General features: G+C 44.2%; 1 protein-coding gene across 7 annotated transcripts in view; it reads right to left on the bottom strand.

The window, feature by feature from the left end:
• FYB2 (FYN binding protein 2) overlaps nucleotides 1-22564 on the bottom strand; it is a 128927-nt gene that overhangs the window by 93699 nt on the left and 12664 nt on the right. For all 7 annotated transcript variants that reach the window (XR_009258098.1, XM_058717272.1, XM_058717273.1 and 4 more), the window contains exon 2: nucleotides 1248-1989. Coding sequence is in view for 6 of the 7 variants with exons in the window: in XM_058717272.1 (XP_058573255.1) it covers nucleotides 1248-1989 (742 nt within the window). In the remaining variant the exon portion in view is untranslated. The remainder of the gene's footprint in view (nucleotides 1-1247; nucleotides 1990-22564) is intronic.

Here is a 22564-nt window from a genome sequence, read left to right as displayed (position 1 = left end):
GATTTGGGCAAGCTTGGATTTGCCCTCGTATCTCTACTTCTTACAAGATGCATGAACCTGGACAGTCTGTATCCACCATATAGAGTCATATGTGGGAGATCCCTCTACCCACCCATCTACCCATCCACCCATCCAAGCATCCAATAAATACTTTTTGAGGACCTACCAAACCTGGCCTTGGTCTTTTAGGTGCTGGGGATATGGTGGTAAAGAAGACAGTTTTTACCCTCATGTAACTCACATTTTATTGAGGTAAGCAAACAGGTATACAACAATATACCACGTAAGGATGGGATAGGAGGGAAACCAAATCAAGGTAAGAAGACAGAGACTTATGGGGGTAGGGTAGTTATTTTAGATGGTGATTCACAAATTCTACTCACAACAGGTGACACTGAGCAGAGACCATGGTGGAGGGGAGGGAGGGAGACATCAAAGACCTGGGGGAAGCATGTTCCAGGCAGAGTGCTCAGCAAGTGCAAAGGCCCTGGGGTGGAGCTAGCTTAGTATATCTAAGGAAAAGCAAGAAGGCCCATGTGGTAAAAGGAGAGGGTAAGAGAGGTAGGAAGGGCCAAATCACATCAGCCACTATAAGACTGCTGGAACTGAATTTGAACAGGGGAGTGATGTGATCTAACTGATGTGTTAGAAGTTCACTGTGCCCGCTAGGAGAATAGGATAAAAGGAGGCAAGAGTATGGAAGCAGGGAACCCAGCTGGAACACTGCGGTGGTCCAGGTGAGAGATGATGATGGTGTGAATAAGAAAAGAAGGCAGAAATGGATAGAAGTGGAGGGATTCAGAACATATTTTCATGGTGGAACCAAGAGTTTGCTGATGGAGTGGATGCAGAGAATGAGAGAGAGAGGACTAGAGCACAGTTCCTAGGTTTTTGGCCTGAGCAACTAGGAGGATGTTTGTGCTGTTTACCAAGCTGGGGCAGATTGGTGATGGATCTGATTTACAGGAGAGCAGACCGGGCTCTAAGAGGTTGAGTCGACTGTCCAAGTTCATGCATCTTGTGAGAAGTAGAGCTAGGAGGGCAAATCCAAACTTGACCAAATCATCTCTAAATAGGATTCCTGGAGATTAGGCACTTTACCCAAACCTGAAATTACAAGTTAGCAGATGGGCCTCGCATACCTGCTCTAGAGTTCGGAGCAAACCTCACCCAGGTCACATATGACCACTAGGAGGCTCTAAATTAGAAAGACACAGTGGCCCCTCCCTCAGGCATTACTTTCTCACCGGGGACCTGGGTGGCAAGTTCACTCTCATAGACAGGCTGGCAGGTGTTCCCCACGGGGCTCCTCTCAGGATAGGGGCTTTCTAGGCTCTTCCTGCCACACTGAAAAAGTAGAGAAGTAGGATCTTGAAAGGAGGCAAGTGAATTTTGGGGGGTCATCAAGTGCTTCTGGGAAGGAAGGGTCTGGGCTCCTCCTGTTTCTAGCTTCCCCCTGGGCACCTCTGGAGCAAGCCCTATGCTTTTCTCCTCCTCCAGATGGAAGGCCCTTCTTCCACGACTGGCAAGGACAAAGGCTGAAGACATCCCACTTTTCTGAGATGAAACCTTCTCCCAATTCCAGAGCTTGTCTTTGAAGCTGTCAGTCACCATGACATTCCTCTCATGGGTTATGTCAGCATTTGACTGATTCACGTCTAACAGCAGAGAAGTCTTCTTTGACTTTACTGCAGAATCAGTAGACCCTTCTGGAGGTTCTGAGGAATCAGAACATCTCTGAATCTTGCTCCTCTGGGAGGACTTCATTTCCTGGGGTTGAAGAGGCTGGGGTTCACCGCTAGAACAATACAGTGGGAGCTGACTGTGGTTGGAGGAGAGGGGTTTCTCACTGGCCAAAACACCTGTTGACTGTGTGTTTCCAATATCGCTCTTTTGAGAAATTCTTGCTGGGAATATAGGTCTTGGAAGAGAGGGCACATCAAACTTTTGAAATTTGGCTCGAAGTTCCTTGAAGTTTCTTAACCCTTCCTAAAGCACAAAAGAAAACAATGTCTTATTCTAGGAAAAAAAACAGTGTGATTAGCTGATTTCACTGTGCATGCAAAGCGTTCTAAGTGCTGATACAACACCACTCCTTACCTAGGGGGCCATGTCAGCTGGTAATGTGATTGTCTATGTAAGACGCAATGAAAACAAATGTCTCCTCTTTGAAACACTTCAGATTATGTTTAATTTCTTCACAACACATAAAGCATACTTATAAAGGAGAATACTGACAGTTGCTGATAAGTCCCTTGATACAAATTTTGGGGGGGCTCCTTGCTGCCTATACAAGTTAAGTTCTAAACCCTTTAGTACAGCATTCAAAGTTCTTCATGATGTGGTGGAATTATGGTCTCCAGCCACAACCCAACACAACTACCCTTAAACCAAACAGGGATATTTATAATTTTCTAGAATCTGTAATGTCCATTACCCCCGACTCTGCTTGTGTGTTCTTGCTTCAAAAAATGCACCCTCTATCTGTCCAATTTTTTGTTTTTTTTTTTTTTTTTGCAACTCCAATGCCTACCTTTCTCCATTACAATTCTCCCTGGAGCTGATAGCAAGAGCTAACTTCTTCCCTGTCTCCTAGTGCTTGCAGACTCTGTACAACTTGGCTGTTGAACTTAACTTTGGAACTACACAGGTTATGTTCAAATTCTCTGTTCTTGAGAAAGACAGATACCATATGTTTTCACTCTTATGTGGATCCTGAGAAACTTAACAGAAACCCATGGGGGAGGGGAAGGAAAAAAAAAAAAAAGAGGTTAGAGTAGGAGAGAGCCAAAGCATAAGAGACTCTTAAAAACTGAGAATAAACTGAGGGTTGATGGGGAGTGGGAGGGTGGGGAGGGTGGGTGATGGGCATTGAGGAGGGCACCTTTTGGGATGAGCACTGGGTGTTGTATGGAAACCAATTTGACAATAAATTTCATATATTAATAATAAAAAATAAAATAAAAATCATATTGGAAACGATATCAGACAAAAAATACACAAATTCTCTGTTCTTTATCATCTAGGCAAATACTCTGGGAAGTGGGAAATTACCTATCAGTGTAGTCTCATCAGAAAAACAAGTTGTCAAGTGCGAGAAGGGTTAGGGCTGCTGTATGTAAAGCGTCCCCCACAATTCTCATAAGTCCGTGACAAATAAAAGCTACTTCGAAGAGGCTAGCTGATCCTTCTGTATTTTTGACTCCCCCTGGGACAGTGTGCTCTACCTTCTCAATTCAGTTTGAATTCAGTATATGAAAATGATGGTGTTAATAGCAGCCCGACCCTTGGGGCTGAGGAAGGCTGTGCTCAGCATTACACAGGGAGCTGGTCTAGGCAGGTAGGATTGGGCTGGTCTCCTGCTCAGTGCTGTTCCCAGCGGTCCCCCCTTCCTCTCACTGGATCTAATTTACTTTTGTAAGGGCGTTTTGTCATCCTTCCTTTTCCCAGGAGGTAGTAAGGGGTGGAGATGGGAGTTCCAGAACAGCTAACAGAGCCATTTCAAAAAGAGCCACTGTCTTCTCCTGATCATTTTAAAGGGCAGAGCCGCACGGACACAGACAATCCCATCGCCAGCCACTTTTGATTTTGCCATCTGAGGGAATGCCGGCTGACCTTTTTCTCTGTGTTTACAGTTGACTCACACCTGCTTTCCAAAGATTCAGGGAGGGAAGGAAGTTGAAGAAGTGTAAAGCAGGTGTCTGGGAGCTTGCTTGCATGCTCTCCCCTTGAGCCTTCCCTCCCTCCTATTCTCTCCCCTCCCCCACCTCTCCGTCCCTCCTTCTGTCTCTCTCTCTCTCTCTCTCTCTCTCTCTCTCTCTCTCTCTCACACACACACACACACACACACACACACACACACACACAAAGCTTTCTCCACAAACTGCCAACTGTTGATTTCCTACCTCTATTTCAACCAGCAGTCACATTAATTCGACTACACTTCCTCTCCCTGATGTAGGAGCAGCCAGCACTGGGCATGGAACCAGGAGATCTGAGTATGAGGCTCCGCTTCATCATTTTCTAGTTATGTGCCTTGGGCAATTCACTCCACTTCCTTGAGCCCTATTTTCCTCACTATAAAATGGGACGGTTCTACTAACAGTTCAAGGTTATTGTAAGGATCAAAGGAGATAGCTTCACATACCTCAGTGGTTAATGTTTAAAGAAATTTAAAAAAATTTTTTATGTTTATTTTTGAGAGAGAGACAGAGTGTGAGCAGGCGAGGGGCAGAGAGAGGGAGACACAGAATCGGAAGCAGGCTCCAGGCTCTGAGCTGTCAGTACAGAGCCCGATGCAGGGCTCAAACCCACCAACCACAAATCATGACCTGAGCCAAAGTCAGATGCATAACTGACTGAGCCACCCAGGAGCCCCTCAGTGGTTAATATTTTTTTAAATTATGGTCAAATACACATAAGTTAAAATTTACCATCTTAAACATTTTCAAGTGTACAATTCAGTGGTATTAAGGGCACTGGCATTGCTGTGAATGTCCAGAACCCCTTGAATCGTGCAGAAGTGGAAATCCGTAGCCATTACACAATAATTCTCCACTCTCCCTACCCCGGGCCCCCGGCAACCACCACACTACTTGGTCTCTGGTTTTGACAACTCCACGTACCTCACGTAAGTGGAACCATAGTATTTATTTTTTTGTGACCGGCTCATTGCACTTAGCACACTGTCCTCCAGGTTCATTCATGCTGTAGCATGTGACAAAATGTTCTCCTTTTTAAGGCTGAATAATATATCATTCTATTTATGTACCACTTATTGTCCATCCATTCATCTATTGGGTGGACACCTGGGTTCCTTCCACCTTTTAGATACTTTAAATAACTCTCCTAAGAAGATGGATATGCAAATATCTGAAACTGTGCTTCCAATTCTTTTGGGTGTTTGACCCCAAGTGGAATTGCTGAATCAGAGAGTAATTCTATTTTTCATTTTTTTATATTAAAAAAAATTTTTAAGTTTATTTCTTTATTTTGAGAGAGAGAGAGAGAGAGAGAGAGAGAGAGAGTGAGTGGGGAAGGAGCAGAGACAGAGAGGGAGAGACAGAATCCCAAGCAGGCTCTGTGCTGTCAGCCCAGAGCCTGACGTGGGGCTCAAACTCACGACTGTGAGATTATGACCTGAGCCGAAGTCGGACATTTAACCGACTGAGCCACCCAGGTGCCCTCGGGTTTTGATTTTTGGAGCAACCACCATGCTGTTTTCCATAACAGCGATACCATTTTATATTCCTCCTAACAGTATGTAGGGTTCCAGTTTCTCCACATTCTTGTAATGCATATTATTTTTATAGTAGCTATCACACTTGGTGTGAGGCAGTCAGTGGTTGATATTTTCAACCGAATGTCATGATGACTATTTTTGGCTCTTTACTATCTGAAGCCACATGAGCTACAGTATACTGGTTGGTACATTTTAGTTTCTTCAGGAATGATTAGGATAAACCCTAGCAGGAAATAAAATTATGGACCGATAACCTCCAGACCAGAGTCCTGTGTAAAGATCACTGGTTCAGGAGGAAGCAAGCCTTCTTAAACCTGGTTCACTCCTTCGTAAACAAATGCTCATTCAAGGTCTATGATGTGGGCAAAACACTGTGTTAGACACGGCTCAGCTCTTAAATATTACATTCTAATGTCAGGGAGGGGCAGAAAATAAGTAGATACACATGAAAATATTAGAGACCAATGCCATGTGGAGAATTAAATAGCTGGTTTAGTGAAGAGTGGCTCGGTTCCCACCAGCGACTTCCCGAGCCACCATAGGGAAGTCATTCCCTTCTCTGGGCTTAGTCATCTATCACACGTAGCAGTTGACCCTCGTGATCTCCAAGGTCCCTTCCAGCACTAACATTTGGACTTCACTTTCCTTGTTATGGGAAAGAGACGTGACACATTCCGTTGCTGATTATTCATCACCCATAGAGGGGGCGTCAGGGCAGAGGGCATGAGGCAAGGTGCATGAGGATGGGAGGGGAGGTGCCCAAGGGGCCATGCCATGCCTCATTTTCCTGGGCCCACAGCAGGTCAGTGTCCACATCCTGTCAATGTCAAGTCTTAAGAAGCCCACACGCCTGTCCCTTCTTCGTGCCACGGCCACTGCCTCTGAGTCTTCCTCATGCGTGGTCATGACTTCCTCTGTCTGCTTCTACTCCAGGCCCCTCTAATCCACCACTTACCCGGCTGTTCGACCAATCTGATGACAAACACACATGTGATCACGTATGTCCCCTGTTTGGAATTCTTCAACGTGGCTTCCCCAAAGCTTGCAAATAAGCTCGAACTCTTTTGCTTATTAGCACAAAAGGCCCTCCCCAATTCCAACTCTGTTCATCTTTCGACCTGATAGCGGGCCCTTCCCCCAACATGCCTTCTTCCCTCTGGCCTTGCTAAATTACTGACATCTTCCCAAACCTGTTTTGCTTTTTCATGCTTCTGCGCCTTTGAGTGTGCTTTTTCCTCTGCCTGCAACACCCACGTTTCTCCCAATTTCCTGAACTAGCAAATTCCTGTTTGCTCACAATTCAACTCACGTCACCTCAAAATAGTCATTGGTTTCTTGCCATGTGCTAGGCATGAGGGTTGCAATGATGAATGAGAATTCCTGACCTTTCATATGTATATACACAATGGAGTATTGCTTGGCAATCAAAAAGAATAAAATCCTGCCATTTGTAACAACATGAATGGAGTTAGAGTGTATTATGCGAAGCAAAATTAGTCAGAGAAAGACAAGTATCATATGACTTCCCTCACAGGTGGAATTTAAGAAACAAAACAGATGAACGCAAGGGAAGGAAAGTAAAAATAATATAAAAACAGAGAGGGGGACAAAATCTAAGAGACTCTTAAATACAGAGAACTAACTGAGGGTTGCTGGAAGGGTTTTGGGTGGGGGGATGGCTTAAATGGGTAATGGGCATTAAGGAGTCTATCCTGAAATCATTATTGCATCATATGCTAACTAACTTGGATGTTAGTTAAAAAAAAAAAAAAAAAAATTCCTGACCCTTCAGAGGTGGTGGAATGAGGGAACAGACACAAACTGATCATTTTAGTATAAGAGAGACAATTTCTAGATACATGGCATGATGTCTATCAGAACATAGAGAAAGGGTCATGATGACAGCCGGGGTGCAAAGAGGGCTCCCTAAAGATGACTCAGCTGGAAGAGGCAGGCACATGAAGGTAGCAGGACAGGTGGCTCCGACAAGAGCAGGAACAAAGAAGGCATGGCAGGGAGGAGCTGCATGGTATAGACAGGAATAAGCAATTCCATGTTACTGAAGCCCCAGTGTGTCAGTATGGGAGTCTGAAGAGAGTGGAGGGCAAGTCTCCTTAAAGTAATTGGGCTTAATCTTCAGAGTAAATGGGGAGCTACTGATGAGTTTTATACACGGCTAGAACAGGCTGAGACTTCCACCTCATGCAGGGTAGAGACCAGGAACCAATTAGGAGGCTACTAGAATTGGCCAAGTAAAAAGGACGAAAGGCAGGATCGGGCAGTGTTACGGGAATGGAAAAGAGGAAAGTGCAGGGGGTGGTATGGACCAGATCTAGAGAGGGGAGGGAGGACTCCAGGATGATATCTGGGTTTCTAAATTGGGCGAGAGGATGGACATTGGTCCTTGCAACTAAGACTGAGGACAGGAAATAAAAGTACTGAGGAAAGATCATGGGCCCGGTTTTGGGTGTGATGTTTTACCTTCTTAGGGGAGCCATCAAATAGGCCGTTAGGTATGGGAACCTTTGGGGGGTTATACATTTAATTAGGGAGTTACTAGTTTCTTGGTGAGCACAGAGCTTAAGAATATGAACCCTGGAGTGTAGCTGCCTACATCCAAATTCCAGCCCCTCCATTTTTGGCTTTATGACCCTGAGCAAATTACTTAACTTCTCTGTATTTGTTGCCTGGTCTGGGTAATAATTGTACTGTACCTCATAGGGTTGTTGTGGTGGGTAGAATAATGGCTCCTCAAAATGTCTACATCTTCATCCCTGAAATCTGTTCATAGCAGCTTTCATGCCAAAAGGGACTCTGTGGTGTAATCAAGTTAAGGATCTTCAGATGGGGAGATCATCCTGGATTAGCTTGGTGGGCCCAATGTAATCACAAGGGTCCTTATAAGTGGGATGCAAGAGAAAAGGGGATGCAATCATGTAAAAAAGATGACGGATATGGGGGCTCAAGATGCTACATGCTGGTTTTGAAGATGGAAAAAGGGTCCAGAGCCTTCCTGGAAAAAGGGTCCAGGAAGGAAGGTAGCCTCCAGAAGCTGGAAGAGACAGGGAAATGGATTCTTCCCTAGAGCCTCCAGAAGGAATGCTGTCCTATCAACAGCTTGGTTTTAGACATCTGGCCTCCTCGACTGTAAGATAATAACTGTGTGCTGTTTTAAGCTCCTCAAATTGTGGTCATCTGGTGCAACAGAACACGAAAATGAACAGTTGTTATGAGGATTCAATCAATAAGTACATGTAAAGCATTTAGAAGGCAATGAGAGATGCCCACTAAATTGGAGCTCTCACGATTACTGGTTGGTTGTCAAGACCATAGGGCTGGATGGGATCACTTAGGAGAGCGTGTGTTGGCATCAGAGCCCATGGGACAAGAGCAGAGGGCAAAAAATGTCATCACAGAAGCAAAACTGTGGTGGGTCCCAGAGTGAATGCGAGGGGAGAGAGAAAGAAAGGACTCGCTTTTTGTTTCTGTTTGTTTTGTTTGTTAGAGGAAGCTGGCCATGACAAAGGAAGGAGGAAGGGCAATTAGAATGGGATTTAGGGGCAACAGAAGACTTTAATTATTTTTTCTGTCTAGTGAATCTCCCTTAACCCAGATCTTGGAAAGCTCAGAACTACACTTCCCAGGAACTCTTTCAGCTCGAAATCTGCCAAGCAGAGGCAACCAGGGAGGTATGGGGAATGAGCACAGGAGGGTGTCACTGCTCAGTGGGGAACAGAGCTCTGGGGAGCAGCCGTGGTAGATGCTTCCGCGCTGTGCAGAGGCCAGCAGCATGAATGCCTTCCCACTGCAACAATCCCTTGTGGATGCAGGATTTCTCCCTAATCTGTAGCATCCAAGCTCAACTCCAGCCCCTCTGGAAATTCCTCAAATAATGTTGTAAGTCCCTTCCTGCTCAAACTGGCAACAAGAGATCTGGTTGTCTACAACCACAGACACAATACATTCTGGTTTCCTTTTCTTCCTCTCACCCATGAGCACCCCTCCTAGTACCTCTCTCCCTCCATCAGGATATAAACTCCCTGAGGACAGATGCTCTGTCAGGACTGGTCACTGCCTTAACCTCAGTACCTGGAAGCATATTTGGCCCAGAGTAGATGCTCAATAAAAATTTGGAGGGTGAATGAACCCTTGACTTATAAGTCTTTCAGGATCCCTTCAAGATAGGGACAGCACAGGGATGCCTCGGGGGCTCAGTCGGTTAAGTGTCTGACTGCTGGTTTCAGCTCAGGTCGTGATCTCACAGCTTTGTGTGTTTGAGCCCTGTGCTGGAACATGCTGGAGCCTGCTTGGGATTCTCTCTTTCTCTCTCTCTGCCCCTGCCCCACTCACGCCGTCTCAGTCTCTCTCACAATAAATGAACTTAAAAAGATTTAAAAAAAGAAAAAGATAGGGACAGTGTCTTATTTATCTTGGTACCCTCATTAACAGCTGGGGCTTCCAAAGTGTTTGGAGGATGACTTGGTGAAGGAACGTTTAGAAAAATTAGCAGCTTCACATAATTCACGAACTGTAACTATACAGCATTTTGTTTTTTGTTTTTTCCTAAGGGCAGCTTAGAATGCACAAAGAAACAAATTATCTAATTGTTGTAGTGTCAGAAGATAACCCTGAAAATAGCCCTGGGAGAGGGCCTTGGCACTTCTGATGTGGACTGGGGCGCTTCAGATAGTTCAGCTGGGAAGCAAAGGCCAAAACAATTTCAGAGATGTTGTGGGAACAACCTAACATAAAAGAAAGTGGTGTCCTCTAAACACTAAGGGTGTATCTCTTTGATATGGAAATTGACCAAGGGGGCAGCAACCAGCAAAGAGAAACAAAGACTTTGCTGTTTTAGAGCTCAGGGAGACCAGCGTGAGTGACTCAGTTATAAGCCCCAACGTCAGTTCTATAAATGCAGTATCATTATATTTACATGAATATATTCAGCCCAACTAGGGGACAAGACTTCATCAGATATACATCTCTCATTCAAAATTTTATAGGAATCTAAAAATGATAATGACAACAAAAGTAGGCATTACATGCTTATTTGCGCGCGCGTGCACACGCGCGCGCACGCACACACACACACACACACACACACACACACACACACACACACACACACTTTACATGACATGACTATGTGCCAGGCTCTATTCTAAGCACTTAACTCATTTAAGCCTTGTGCCTAACCCGGTGTTTTCCCAAGATATAGACCAGAATATTGAGGCATTGAGAGTCTAAGTAGCTTATTCAAGGTCACAGTAAGGAATGGTCAAAACCAGGATTCAAACGCACACAATCTGGAGTGCTCTATCCTGCACTCCTTAAACCCAAGAATTTACTGGTGGGTTTAGAATTTTTTAGTTTTGCTAAAAATTTTTTAGGAACGAGTTAACATTTGGGGCACCTGGGTGGCTTAGTCGATAAAGTGTCTGACTTCAACTCAGGTTACAATACCATAGTTTGTGGGTACGAGCCCCATGTCAGGCTCTGTGCTGACAGCTCAGAGCCTGGAGCCTGCTTTGGATCCTGTGTCTCCCTCTCTCTCTGCCCCTCCCCTGCTCGTGCTCTGTCTCTAAAAAAATAGATATTAAAAAATAAAAGAAACAAGCTAATATTTGACCAAAACAACATGAATACTGTACTATGCAATCTTTGTATACTTTGCTAGTTTCAGAGAATTGATAACTATGTTTTTTTCCCCCTGTATCCATCATCCTTATTACCAACCCTTATATATAAAATCTCTACAATAACCCTAGAAAACAAGTATTGTTACAGCCTCATTTTATAGGTAGGTGAATACACAGATACTGAGTAACTTTCCCCAGTTTACACAGTTAGAAATTAGGAATTTGAATCCAAGTCTGTTTAACTTTAGGATTGATTTTACCTATTCTGCTAAAATGCCTTCCTTATAAATTTAGCTCTAATTTACAATTCTTCTGTTATCTCTTAGACATTTCATCATCAGTTTTGCATATGTCACACTTACTTTAGAAATTATGTGACAAATGTATCTCTAATCATGTTTCTTAACAAATAAATAATAATTCCAGGAACCAATTTGCATTTGCCTTTAAAACACTCTCTCAGACTTTCTGTTATTTAAACAGATGAGCAAACTATTGGATCTAATGTAATTGGGTTTTTAAAAATGCCTTAATAAATTACATGGCTTTTGTGACTGTGTCTCTTGGATTTTCAAGGTAGTTCTGATCTCTGACTTGATGTAATTTAAAGGTGATATGAAAATGCAGAACCAGACCACAAAATACAATTCAGTGTACCACTTCTGCAAGTGAGAATCAGTCCTGTGTCAAATCACATGAGTGGATTCCTGGTTTATAAAATATGATATAGAGAGCTGCTGCACCCTTGCCGGAGTTCTCCCTGTCTCCCGGTCTGCTCGGGAACCCTCTCCCAGGTCACAGCTGCCTGGGCTCCCATCTATGACGGCAAGGTTCACACCACATTGTAAGCTGCAGTGAGCGAGGATCCCTGCCAGGGATCATAAATTAGTAGTGACTCAGAAGTGAAAGCCATCATAAAAATAGACATAAAATAAATTCCACAAGGAGAAGACACTGTGTTGATGCCTATTTTCTTGATTTAAGGGAAAAAAGGTAACGCATTTCTGAATCTCTACAAATTGCTGACTACTGCCTTCCGGGAGGGAGGGACAATGGCAACATCAATGGCAATGGTTTATCACACATTTCACATTCTTCTCCGATAAGCAAATGTGAGAGCCTTAAGGAAAATGCAAACTCAAAATCCAATGCACAGAGGAAGGCAGCAGAAGCTAAGAAATTATGAGCCCAGAAAAAGAGGCAGTAATAGCTGTCAAACCCTTCCAAAGATGGAAAGAAAGAAAAGTCAATTAAAAATAGCATCTGAGTCATCCTTCATGAATAAAAGAGCTTCGATCCAACCTTCACTACTACAAGAACTGTAACGATGGCAAAGTGCCCCATGTTCTGGTACCAGTGATTAATTCCAATGGAAAAAAGACAGTCTCTTTAACAAATGGTGCTGGGAGAACTGGACAGCAACATGTAGAAGAATGAAACTAGACCACTTTCTTACACCACTCACAAAAATAAACTCAAAATGAATAAAGGACCTGAACGTGAGACAGGAAACCAAAACCCTAGAGGAGAAAGCAGGAAAAAACCTCTCTGACCTCAGCCGCAGCAATTTCTTACTTGACACATCTCCAAAGGCAAGGGAATTAAAAGCAAAAATGAACTATTGGGATCTCATGAAGATAAAAAGCTTCTGCACTGCAAAGGAAACAATCAACAAAACTAAAAGGCAACCAACGAAATGGGAAAAGATATTTGCAAACGACGTATCAGACAAAGGGCTAGTATCCAAAATCTATAAAGAACTCACCAAACTCCATGCCTGAAAAACAAAATCCAGTGAAGAAATGGGCAGAAGACACGAATAGACACTTCTCTAAAGAAGACATCCAGATGGCCAACAGGCACATGAAATGATGCTCAGTGTCACTCCTCATCACGGAAATACAAATCAAAACCACACTGAGATATCACCTCACGCCAGTCAGAGTGCTTAAAATGAACAAATCAGGAGACTACAGATACTGGAGAGGATGTGGAGAAACGGGAACCCTCTTGCACTGTTGGTGGGAATGCAAACTGGTGCAGCCACTCTGGAAAACAGTGTGAAGGTTCCTCAAAAAATTAAAAATAGACCTACCCTATGACCCAGCAATAGCACTGCTAGGAATTGACCCAAGGGAGACAGGAGTGCTGAGGCATAGGGGCACTTGTACCCAAATGTTTATAGCAGCACTCTCAAAAATAGCCAAATTATGGAAAGAGCCTAAATGTCCATCAACTGATGAATGGATAAATAAGTTGTGGTTTACATATACAACGGAATATTACTTGGCTATGAGAAAGAATGAAATATGGCCTTTTGTAGCAACGTGGATAGAACTGGAGAGTGTTATTTTAAGTGAAATAAGTCATACAGAGAAAGATAGATACCATATGTTTTCACTCTTGTGTGGAGCCTGAGAAACTTAACAGAAGACCATGGGGGAGGGGAAGAAAAAAAATGGTTAGAGAGGGAGGGAGCCAAACCATAAGAGACTCCTAAAAACTGAGAATAAACTGAGGGTTGATGGGGGGTTGGAGGGAGGGGACGGTGGGTGATGGGCATTGAGGAGGGCACCTGTTGGGATGAGCACTGGGTGTTGTATGGAAACAATTTGACAATAAATTTCATAATAAAAAAAAATTTAGAATCCCTATCGATAGCCCTTCCAACATCATTCCCGATGATCTCTTCCACCCTATCTCAGCCACCACTCTCCAAGGATGGATACACTCTAGACTTTGTCTTTACCAATAGCTGGACTATCTCCAGCACATTAGTTTCAAGGATCTTCCTCTTAGATCACCATCTCTTCTCTCACCCATTTGTCTGTTCTGGTACCCCAGCTCTAGCAGATTGCTGGTTCCACCATATGAATCCCTGGGCCCCAGTGCTTCTTCCCTGTCTACTCTCCCCTGTAGCCCAAATTGTCTCCTTCCTCAGACCTTGGTTGGCAATGTTTTTAGATCTGGCCATGCATGGAAATGTCCTGAGGACTTCTGAACCTGCCCCACTGACACAGACTCTTTGGGGGGGGGGCATATTTTATGAATCACTTGGAGTGTTTACTGTATAGTCAGCTCAGCATCTGGGCCAAGGAATAGATTGGGAAACATGTCTTATAGCGTCTCATCTGCATATCTCTTACAGTCTCATGCCTCTCACTACTTTCCATGTCCTACTGCAATTACCCAAGTAGATGCCCCATCTTCCCAAAGAGTCTGTGAACTCTCTGAAAGAAGACAGAAAAACAAACTTATCTTGGTAGAGCTCACAGGCTTGAGTATGATGCTTTACTCTAAGTCCACAGGATTTGCCAAACTAGTATTGAATTAAAAAAAAAAATGAATGGATTTCTGGGGTAATGACCTAGAGGAAACGTTCTTTAAAAGCACTCTCTTAGAGACCTACAAATTAAGTCCATGCTAACGATGCATCTTCACTGCAGCTTGAATCACATCCTCCTCTGTTAAAATCTTTCAATGGCCTCCATTTTCCTGATGATAAATTACACATTCCATCCATACACACAGGCCCCCTGATCTTCTCCCGTCTCCAACCCCAGCTTCATTTTCCACTACTTCCTGCCTCTAACTCACCCCGTCAGTAAAACTGGACTTGCCTCCCGTGCATTTGCTCATGCTGTTCCCTCGGCCCGGAATGGCATTTCCATACTTAAGTGCCCAGGTAAACTGTTCATCTTCTGAGATTCAGATGAGCAATCAACCCATCCAAGAAGCCTTTTCCAGCGCTTAGGCTGGGCTAATATCTGCTCCCTGCTTTATAGCACTCTCTGTTTACCTCTGTCTTTCCATTTATTTGATTTTATTAAAAAGCATCCATCTATGTGTCTGATTTACCTGAACCCCACTCATACTGATGTCCTCGGGGCATGGGACCAGACTGTACTCTCTTCCACTCGTTTCTGTCACTACACCTAGGTACACAGAGTGTAGATGACAATATTTTTTAACTGAACTGATTCGAAAGCATTTATGGACAGAGGAACTGTGGAAAAATTAGGAGGAATTCTAGATAAAAGAATATGAAAAGTGCATTGAATTCTGTGTATGTTACATATTATGTTAGTATGGTTCTAAGCATTACGCATAGCAATATGTGCATTTTGTCTCAATTACTGTAATCCTTACAACGGGCTTCCAAGCTGTGCCTCAGAGGAGGAAAAACCAAGGATCAGAGTTTCTGAACCTTGGTTAGGTCTGATAAAGTAAAGGAAATTTTTAACTTTTCATGTTTATGGGCCCTGCTCCAAGGGCTCCTAGGGAAGCTATACTTTTACCTAGGTCAAAATGACCCAGCAAAACCTCAAAGCATGGACTCTATTTCTGCCCTGAACACACATTGTACATCTACTCTGTTAAAAAAATAATAATAACCAAAAAGGAGCATTCCAAACATAAACATAAGAAAAAAACCCATAAGATTAAAGTCATACAGCCTTGCACAAGCTAAAAGCATAAGATAAAGTCCATAACTTCCTGGAATGTCTTTGTTCAGGATGATTTGTAACTCTTTATGTAAAAAGAAAAACATATATATAACCCTGCACCAAATGTTCCTTTTTCTGAGCACTCTCTTGTGTGTGAGGATTGTGTATCCCAGGCTATCTTAATTTGGGCTCAAACTTTTTTACCTTTAACATTTTTTAAAAAAATTTTTAGATGTTTATTTTTGAGAGAGCGCAAGCACAAGCAGGGGAGGGGCAGAGCGAGAGGGAGACACAGAATCTGAAGCAGGCTCCAGGCTCTGAGCTGTGAGCACAGAGCCCGACACGGGGATCGTACCCACAAACCACAAGATCGTGACCTGAGCCAAAGTTGGACGCTTAACTGACTGAGCCACCCAGGTGCCCCTCTTGTTACATCTTGAAAAAGATCTGTTCATTTTGCATCCACATTTTATGTGGCTGATGAGTGTGTGAGCCAAGCATAAGGAACTCAGCCCTGATGCCAAAGCTTGTGGTGTGTGTGTGTGTGTGTGTGTGTGTGTGTGAGAGAGAGAGAGAGAGAGAGAGACAGAGAGAGAGAGAGACAGAGAGAGAGAGAGACAGAGAGAGAGAGAGAGACAGAGACAGAGAGAGAGACAGAGACAGAGACAGAGAGAGACAGAGACAGAGACAGAGAGAGACAGAGACAGAGAGAGACAGAGAGACAGAGAGACAGAGAGAGACAGAGAGAGAGAGAGACAGAGACAGAGACAGAGAGACAGAGAGAGAGACAGAGAGAGAGACAGAGACAGAGAGAGACAGAGAGACAGAGAGAGAGACAGAGACAGAGACAGAGAGAGAGACAGAGAGAGAGACAGAGAGAGAGAGACAGAGAGACAGAAAGAGAGAATAGACTTTTTACTTTGGAGTGAATTTACATTTATAGAAAAGTGGCAGAGAGGAGCGTGCACGGCCTCATCCTGGTAGCTAGCATGATGCACAAGCTACTCGGTGTGACTCCGAGGACGGAGGTCAGTGATGTTAAAATAAACTCTGCTCTAGCACACCTTTTCTGCAGTGACAGGTTTTCAGTGGTTTGCTCCCAAATTTATCCAACAATTCTCTGTTGCATGCCTACGATGGGTCACATAAGTGAAGCAGACAGACACAGGTCTTGCCGTCACGGAGCCCACAGTCTCACGGAAAAGACGGACAAGGAAACAGACAACGGGTCCCCACAGCCACGGCTGTGACAAGGCAGCACCAGGTGTGGGAAGAGGGACACCTAACTGGGTTTGGGGAGCACAAAGACCTTCCTGGAGAAAGTCACAGGTGGAGAACAGGCTGGGGGGCACTTGGGACAGAGGAGACATTTGTGGGACCGGAGGCCTGAGAGAGCCTGCCAAGTGTGGGGTCCACAGTTGGTTGAAATGTGAGATGGGGAAGGAGAAAAACCAGCCTGAGTCTGCCGAAAGGCCCTGCAAGCCATTAAAAACAAACTTAACACACATTTGCCTTTTATGGTTCAAAATACTTTTGCAGACCATACAGGCACAGGGTGAATTAGAAATTGGTATTTTGCAGTCTCGAAATCCCCTCAATCAAGACATGAAACCCTCAGGCATGGAGGGTGGGGGGTGGTGGATAATTACTCGTTTGAAACCAACAAGGTTCATAATGCCTTTTAGGAAATCATAAAACAAAACCTCCCTCAAAAACAAAAGAACACTTGGGTTCCAGATATTGCTCCAAGATACTGAAATGTGGTGCAGGTGAGGGTCTCAGAGGACAAATTAAGTTACACATTCTCAGATGCTAAGTTCAAAGGGGCGCCAGGTGGACATAGCAGCCTGAGGAGAGGGTCCCAGAGTCAGCACCGACGATCTGTATGCACAGGTAAGTCTCCAAATTACACCCCCATCCAGCCTCCCCATTACACTCCCCCAGCTCATTCAGCACTGCAATTTGGGGCAGGAACAGGGAGGCTTCCCTAGAAACTTGTTACCAGCAAGTTGGAAACATCAGGGCGTCCTTATTTGAAGAGGCTTCCTGCCCTCCTGCTGCCGTCTTGAGCCCTCAACAGAACAGTCGCTCAGTGCCCTTTGGGTTTATGACAGTTTTATTTCAAGTGTGATTTACTGACATTTGAAAAGCGAAGGGCTGAATAACTCCTTTCAGCACCTCACTGCCTTCACCCTCCAGCTTATGATGTAAACTCCTGAGCCAGCACGGCCATGTTCATTTCTTAGGTTCGCTCTTCACGTTTGAGTCCCAGTTGCAGGAAGAAACCATCAAAGAACTCAAAGACACCACTCGAAAGGCAACTGGGACAGATTTTACAGGTGATAGATGTTTTCGTTTCACTTTGTTTTTTAAATAAGAGAAAGGAGCTTCTGTCTGGTCTTCTGTCTGGTCAGTACCTTCCTTCTCCAGTCACAGAAATGGGCATCATCTCTAAGACCTGGCGTGCCACTGTCACTCTTGTCACGTGGTGCCATCCTCCCCCACCCCCCCACCTGCCACCCCATTCACTGAGCTTGTACCACTGCAACGGGTGCCTTGCACATCGAAGCTCAGATTCTCCTGACAACCCGGCAGGGCAGGTGTTATTATCCTCATTGTAGAGCTAAGAAAACAAGCTTGGAGAGCAAGCAGCTTAGCTTAGAGATTAAAAACCATGCCGTAGACTTCAGAGTCAGCGTTCGGATCCTGGCCTTTTCACTGTCAGCCAGGGGGGCTGAACCACTTCCATTCCCTGGCTCTTGTCGATAACATGGCAACACTAACAAACACTAACATGTTTACACTGCTGTTGCCTGTTAATTTGGGCGAACCACAGCGCTTGCTACACAGATTTTATACAAATGCTAGATAACTATTATCATTAGTTGCTAGTTGAAGTTGCCTCATTATGAAGTGGTAAATCTGGATTTAAAAACGAAGCCTGGGGCGCCCGGGGGGTCTCAGTCGGTTCATCATCCAACTCTCGGTTTCGGCTCAGGTCATGATCTCACAGTTCGTAAGTTTGGGCTCCACATGGGGCTCTGCACGGATAGTGCAGAATCTGCTTGGGATTCTCTCTCTCTCTCTCTCTGTCCCTCCCCAGCTGGTGCACTCTCTCTAATAAATAAAAATAAACTTTAAAAAAAAATAAAAAATGAGGTTTGCCTGCAAAACTCAAGCTCTTCCCATTCTACCACGTTGGGTTGGTCCCTTTTCACACATCGTCTTGCTTCCTCTTTCACTATGGGCAACGGAGAAGTGATGGGCTTTGTCTTACGGATGAAGACACCAGAGCTGCAAGTCACTGGTCCACAACCGGAGAGCTGATAAACTTCCAACGAGGCCTTCTGCCCTCCCTCCCCCAGCTCCAACACACCACCACAGCCTCAACTGGTGCCTGCAAACAGCCCAAGAATGCAAAGGAAGAGCCTTCCCAAGTCCTTTTATCTGAGGCGAAATTTCTTCAGCCAAAATTGATGCCTGACAGTCTGTGCTTTCTACATGTGCATTCTGCTAATCCCCTCACCAAAGCCTGGAATCTTCTTCACTCAAAGAGCTAGAGAAGCCAGAGCCACTCGTGAGGGACACTTACAGCAGCAATTACTTGCAAGACATCCCTGGGAAAGGCATCGCACCAGCTCCCAGTTTCCTTACCTGGGGAGGGCAGCAAGCCGTGTGCGGCTAGTGCCGCATTCGGCAGCCCGACTGTCTCCTAGGAAAGAAGCACCTTTGGCCTCTTGGCTGGGGGGAACCTTGAACTGATGGAAATTACAGAGAAACTGTGTGCTGTGGTAGAAAAGCATTGACCAGGAGGGTCCCGGGATCCACTTTCGGCTCTTCCACTCACTAGATGGGTGTTGAGGCAGGCAGGCACTATAGACATCTTCCCTGTGGAAGGGATAACGGATCCCAGACTTAACGGATGCTTCCTGCAGGAGTAACCGTCATCTCTGTCTCTGTCTAGCCTTCCTCCCTTTCTTCTTCATTCATTACCTTCTTTGGTCAACAAATGTTAATCCCCTAAATCAGACACAAACCCACCCCACCATGTTGCACATCTGGAGGGACACGAGTCACACATTGATCACACAGATCACTCTCACAGATTGCCACGTGAACTGCTCCCCCAGGATTTGTGTGACTCAGGGGCCCCACTGCAGATACAGGCAGGGAGAGTGGTGACCAAGTATTCTCTGCCCTCATGGAGCTTACCAGCAAATGGGTGGTTTTAAAGGTCAACAGATTGTTCAGTCAGTCATTCATTAATCGAGTGCCTATTATGTACTAGGTCACGATCTAGGCATGTGAAGATACATTGTAAAGTACAATACAGGTATATTACTAACAGCTTATTTTCCTCTCATCTTCCCCTCTAAATACCAATGGTTCTAGAAGCTTTCCTTCTTATCTCCCTTAGGTTCATCTACTGCACCGAATGCACTCTTCTCCTATTCACCTTTGGGTTTCCTAACATAGTGCCTAGATCAGAGAAGACACTAAGTATTTGTTGGAGGACTGCATGCCTCCATGCCTTTGCACACATTTCACTCTCTGCCTCAAATGCTCTTCTTCCTTTTTATGGACCAAAAAATATTTGTCTTGCTTCACTCAGCTCCGTTGCAAGTCCCTGTGGAAGCCTTCCATCAGGTATGCAGCAAGAGGTGGTGATTTCCATGTGTTCCAGGAGCCCGGGTGCTCTCTCAACTGGAGTGTTTGTTACAATGTTACTGTCTTTCACATTTTTCCCCTTCTTCCCTATGCTAAGAGCTACTTCACCAGCAGCAATAAAGAATGTGGGCTTTGGGGTTGAAAGATTTTAGATTAGAATCCTAACTCTATGAATTTAGGCTCTGTCTCTACAAAGCTATTTCAGTTCACTGTCCCCTATTTCCTGATAAATAAAACGGGCATACAACTATTTCTATCATAGGACTGTCATAGACATCAATGCCGGCCGGTGCCTAGCACAAAGGAGGCCCCCAGCAATGATATTTTGATAAGGACAGTTGGCATATTGATAATGAGACAGATGAGGAGGAGGAGAGGGATAATGATGTTGATGAGGATCACGGTGATTTTGAATATGATGAAATGATTATCCGTGACAATGAGTACACACTTAGGAAACATGCACAGAATTGGCCTGATGGTCTCAGATAGAAAAAATTCCACCTGTTCTGACAGGTGGCCATTTGAGTTGCCAATAATAGAAATGCTTCCATGTTGGCCTCCCTCTTCTTCTGAGGTGTGGTATCCATGGGTTTTCTTGGTACTTCCATTCTAGCCTACTGCTTGGTCCTACTCACTTCGTGAAATGACCCTATGAAATTGCCCTCTCTCCCTCATTGCTCTCTCCATTTTCCGACCTTGTACCCAGCCAAGCCAACAATACTAGTTCAGAACAATGGACAGCAACACAGGCCCTTCCCTTCAAGCATTTAATGCTGGTTTCCTTGAACTCCATCCATGAGCCCATTTTTACTCACTCTTGGAGGCTGAGGTTTCTCTTAGTTTGCGGTCAGCTAAATATGGAAAACACATTGGGGTACCTAGCAAGGAAAAAAAAAAAACCTGAGACAGCAACTACATGGATATGGTCTTGAATTGATCTTATGGGTGCCGGGTCAGACTTTTTTACTCAGCTCAAAGATACCAGCTTGTGGTAAACAGCCAAAATAGTTGAAGGGCAGATTGAGTCAGGCTCTGCTGACTAGAATGCATGGCTGCATGGAACATTAAATGAGATTTTTTTGTGTGTGCGAACTGACAAGAAGAAATAATACGGCTTTAATATCAGATGATGCTGGGAGAAAGAAAAAAATCTTAGGCAATTACTTAGCTTTAAGAGCAGAAAGATGAAAAGGAGGAGGTACTCTTGCTTTCTGATTTTTATGATGTATGACCTTGGGTACTCAAGAAGAATAATAAGCTTCTGACTCATTGAGGCTAAAATGAAAATAGAAATAATACTGGCACCAACCCAGGGTTGGAGTACTTGTTATGTCACTCTGATCTTGAAGAAGTCACTCAGCTTCATAGAGCCTCAATTTGCTCATCTATAAAATAGGATCCCTTATGGTTTTGCAAGTTTGTGGTAAGGATTAGAAATCCCCGAGTCTGGCTTGGTACTGGTCAGAGCAAACAGTCAACAAAATCACGTTGACCAAATTAACATGCATACGTGAAATTCGTTAACCACAATCTTATACAACTGTATAGAAATTATTTCTTGCAGAACTTATCATGACCTGAGAAAACTAAAATTCTTGTTGACCAACTGAAGATATAAAATCCCATTTTTGGTAATACTTGAAATACTAATAATTGTATTTGTCCTGTCTACTTCATGAGGTTCTTATGAATATCAAATAAAATGAAATATGACAATACTTTGAATACCAATAAAAAAAAACAGAGGCTCTTAAATACAGAGAACAAACTGAGGGCTGCTGGAGGGTGTTTGGTGGGGGGATGGGCTAAATGGGTGATGGGCATTAAGGAGGACACTTCTTGGGATGGGCACTGGGTGTTATATGGAAGTGATGAATTACTGGATTCTACTCCTGAGACCAAGTCTACACCGTATGGTAACTAACCTGAATTTAAATAAATAAATTTAAAAAAGAATAGTGTCTTGGGATAAGACACTGTTTGAGGCAGTTGGAATATTCAACATTAAGTCTAATTTTTAGAAAAAATGAAAAAAAAAAACCCACCGGAATCCAACAAAGACTCAAGATATTATCTCTGAGTATGTATAAATGCTGTGGAGCTGACAGGGAAGAATTTTCCAGATGGAAAAGCTCAGTTAACCCTTGGAACTGGCTTACCAAAGAGAAGGAGTTGGGATTTCAGTGTCTCACACAGGACCTACCACATGGAGAGTACTCAAAAAACATACCCTAAATTAATGAGTGGATGAATAAACCTCATGGGGAGTGTGTGGGGGATGGAGGGGGATGGCTTAAAGCAAGACTTTGTAATGATTCTATGACCCTCTATCTCAAACTTTGAAATGAACCAATTCTCTAACTACATACCCTGTGGCTCATAAGGAACATGAGGAGAAGGGCTTAGTTAACTCAGCCCCCAGGGAATCTTTCCTACCAGCCACCATGCACTCTTCACCCTTGTACTTCTCCAGTGCTGTGTGGAGGACACAGTCCTCAGCAGGGACATGAGGGTCTCCACGTTCCTCTTCTGCCACTGTCCCTTTATCCGCAGACATGCCATGC

Source organism: Neofelis nebulosa, chromosome 2 (genome assembly GCF_028018385.1).
Source record: "Neofelis nebulosa isolate mNeoNeb1 chromosome 2, mNeoNeb1.pri, whole genome shotgun sequence".
Lineage (NCBI taxonomy): Eukaryota > Metazoa > Chordata > Mammalia > Carnivora > Felidae > Neofelis > Neofelis nebulosa.
This window is presented reverse-complemented; position numbering and strand designations above follow the sequence as displayed.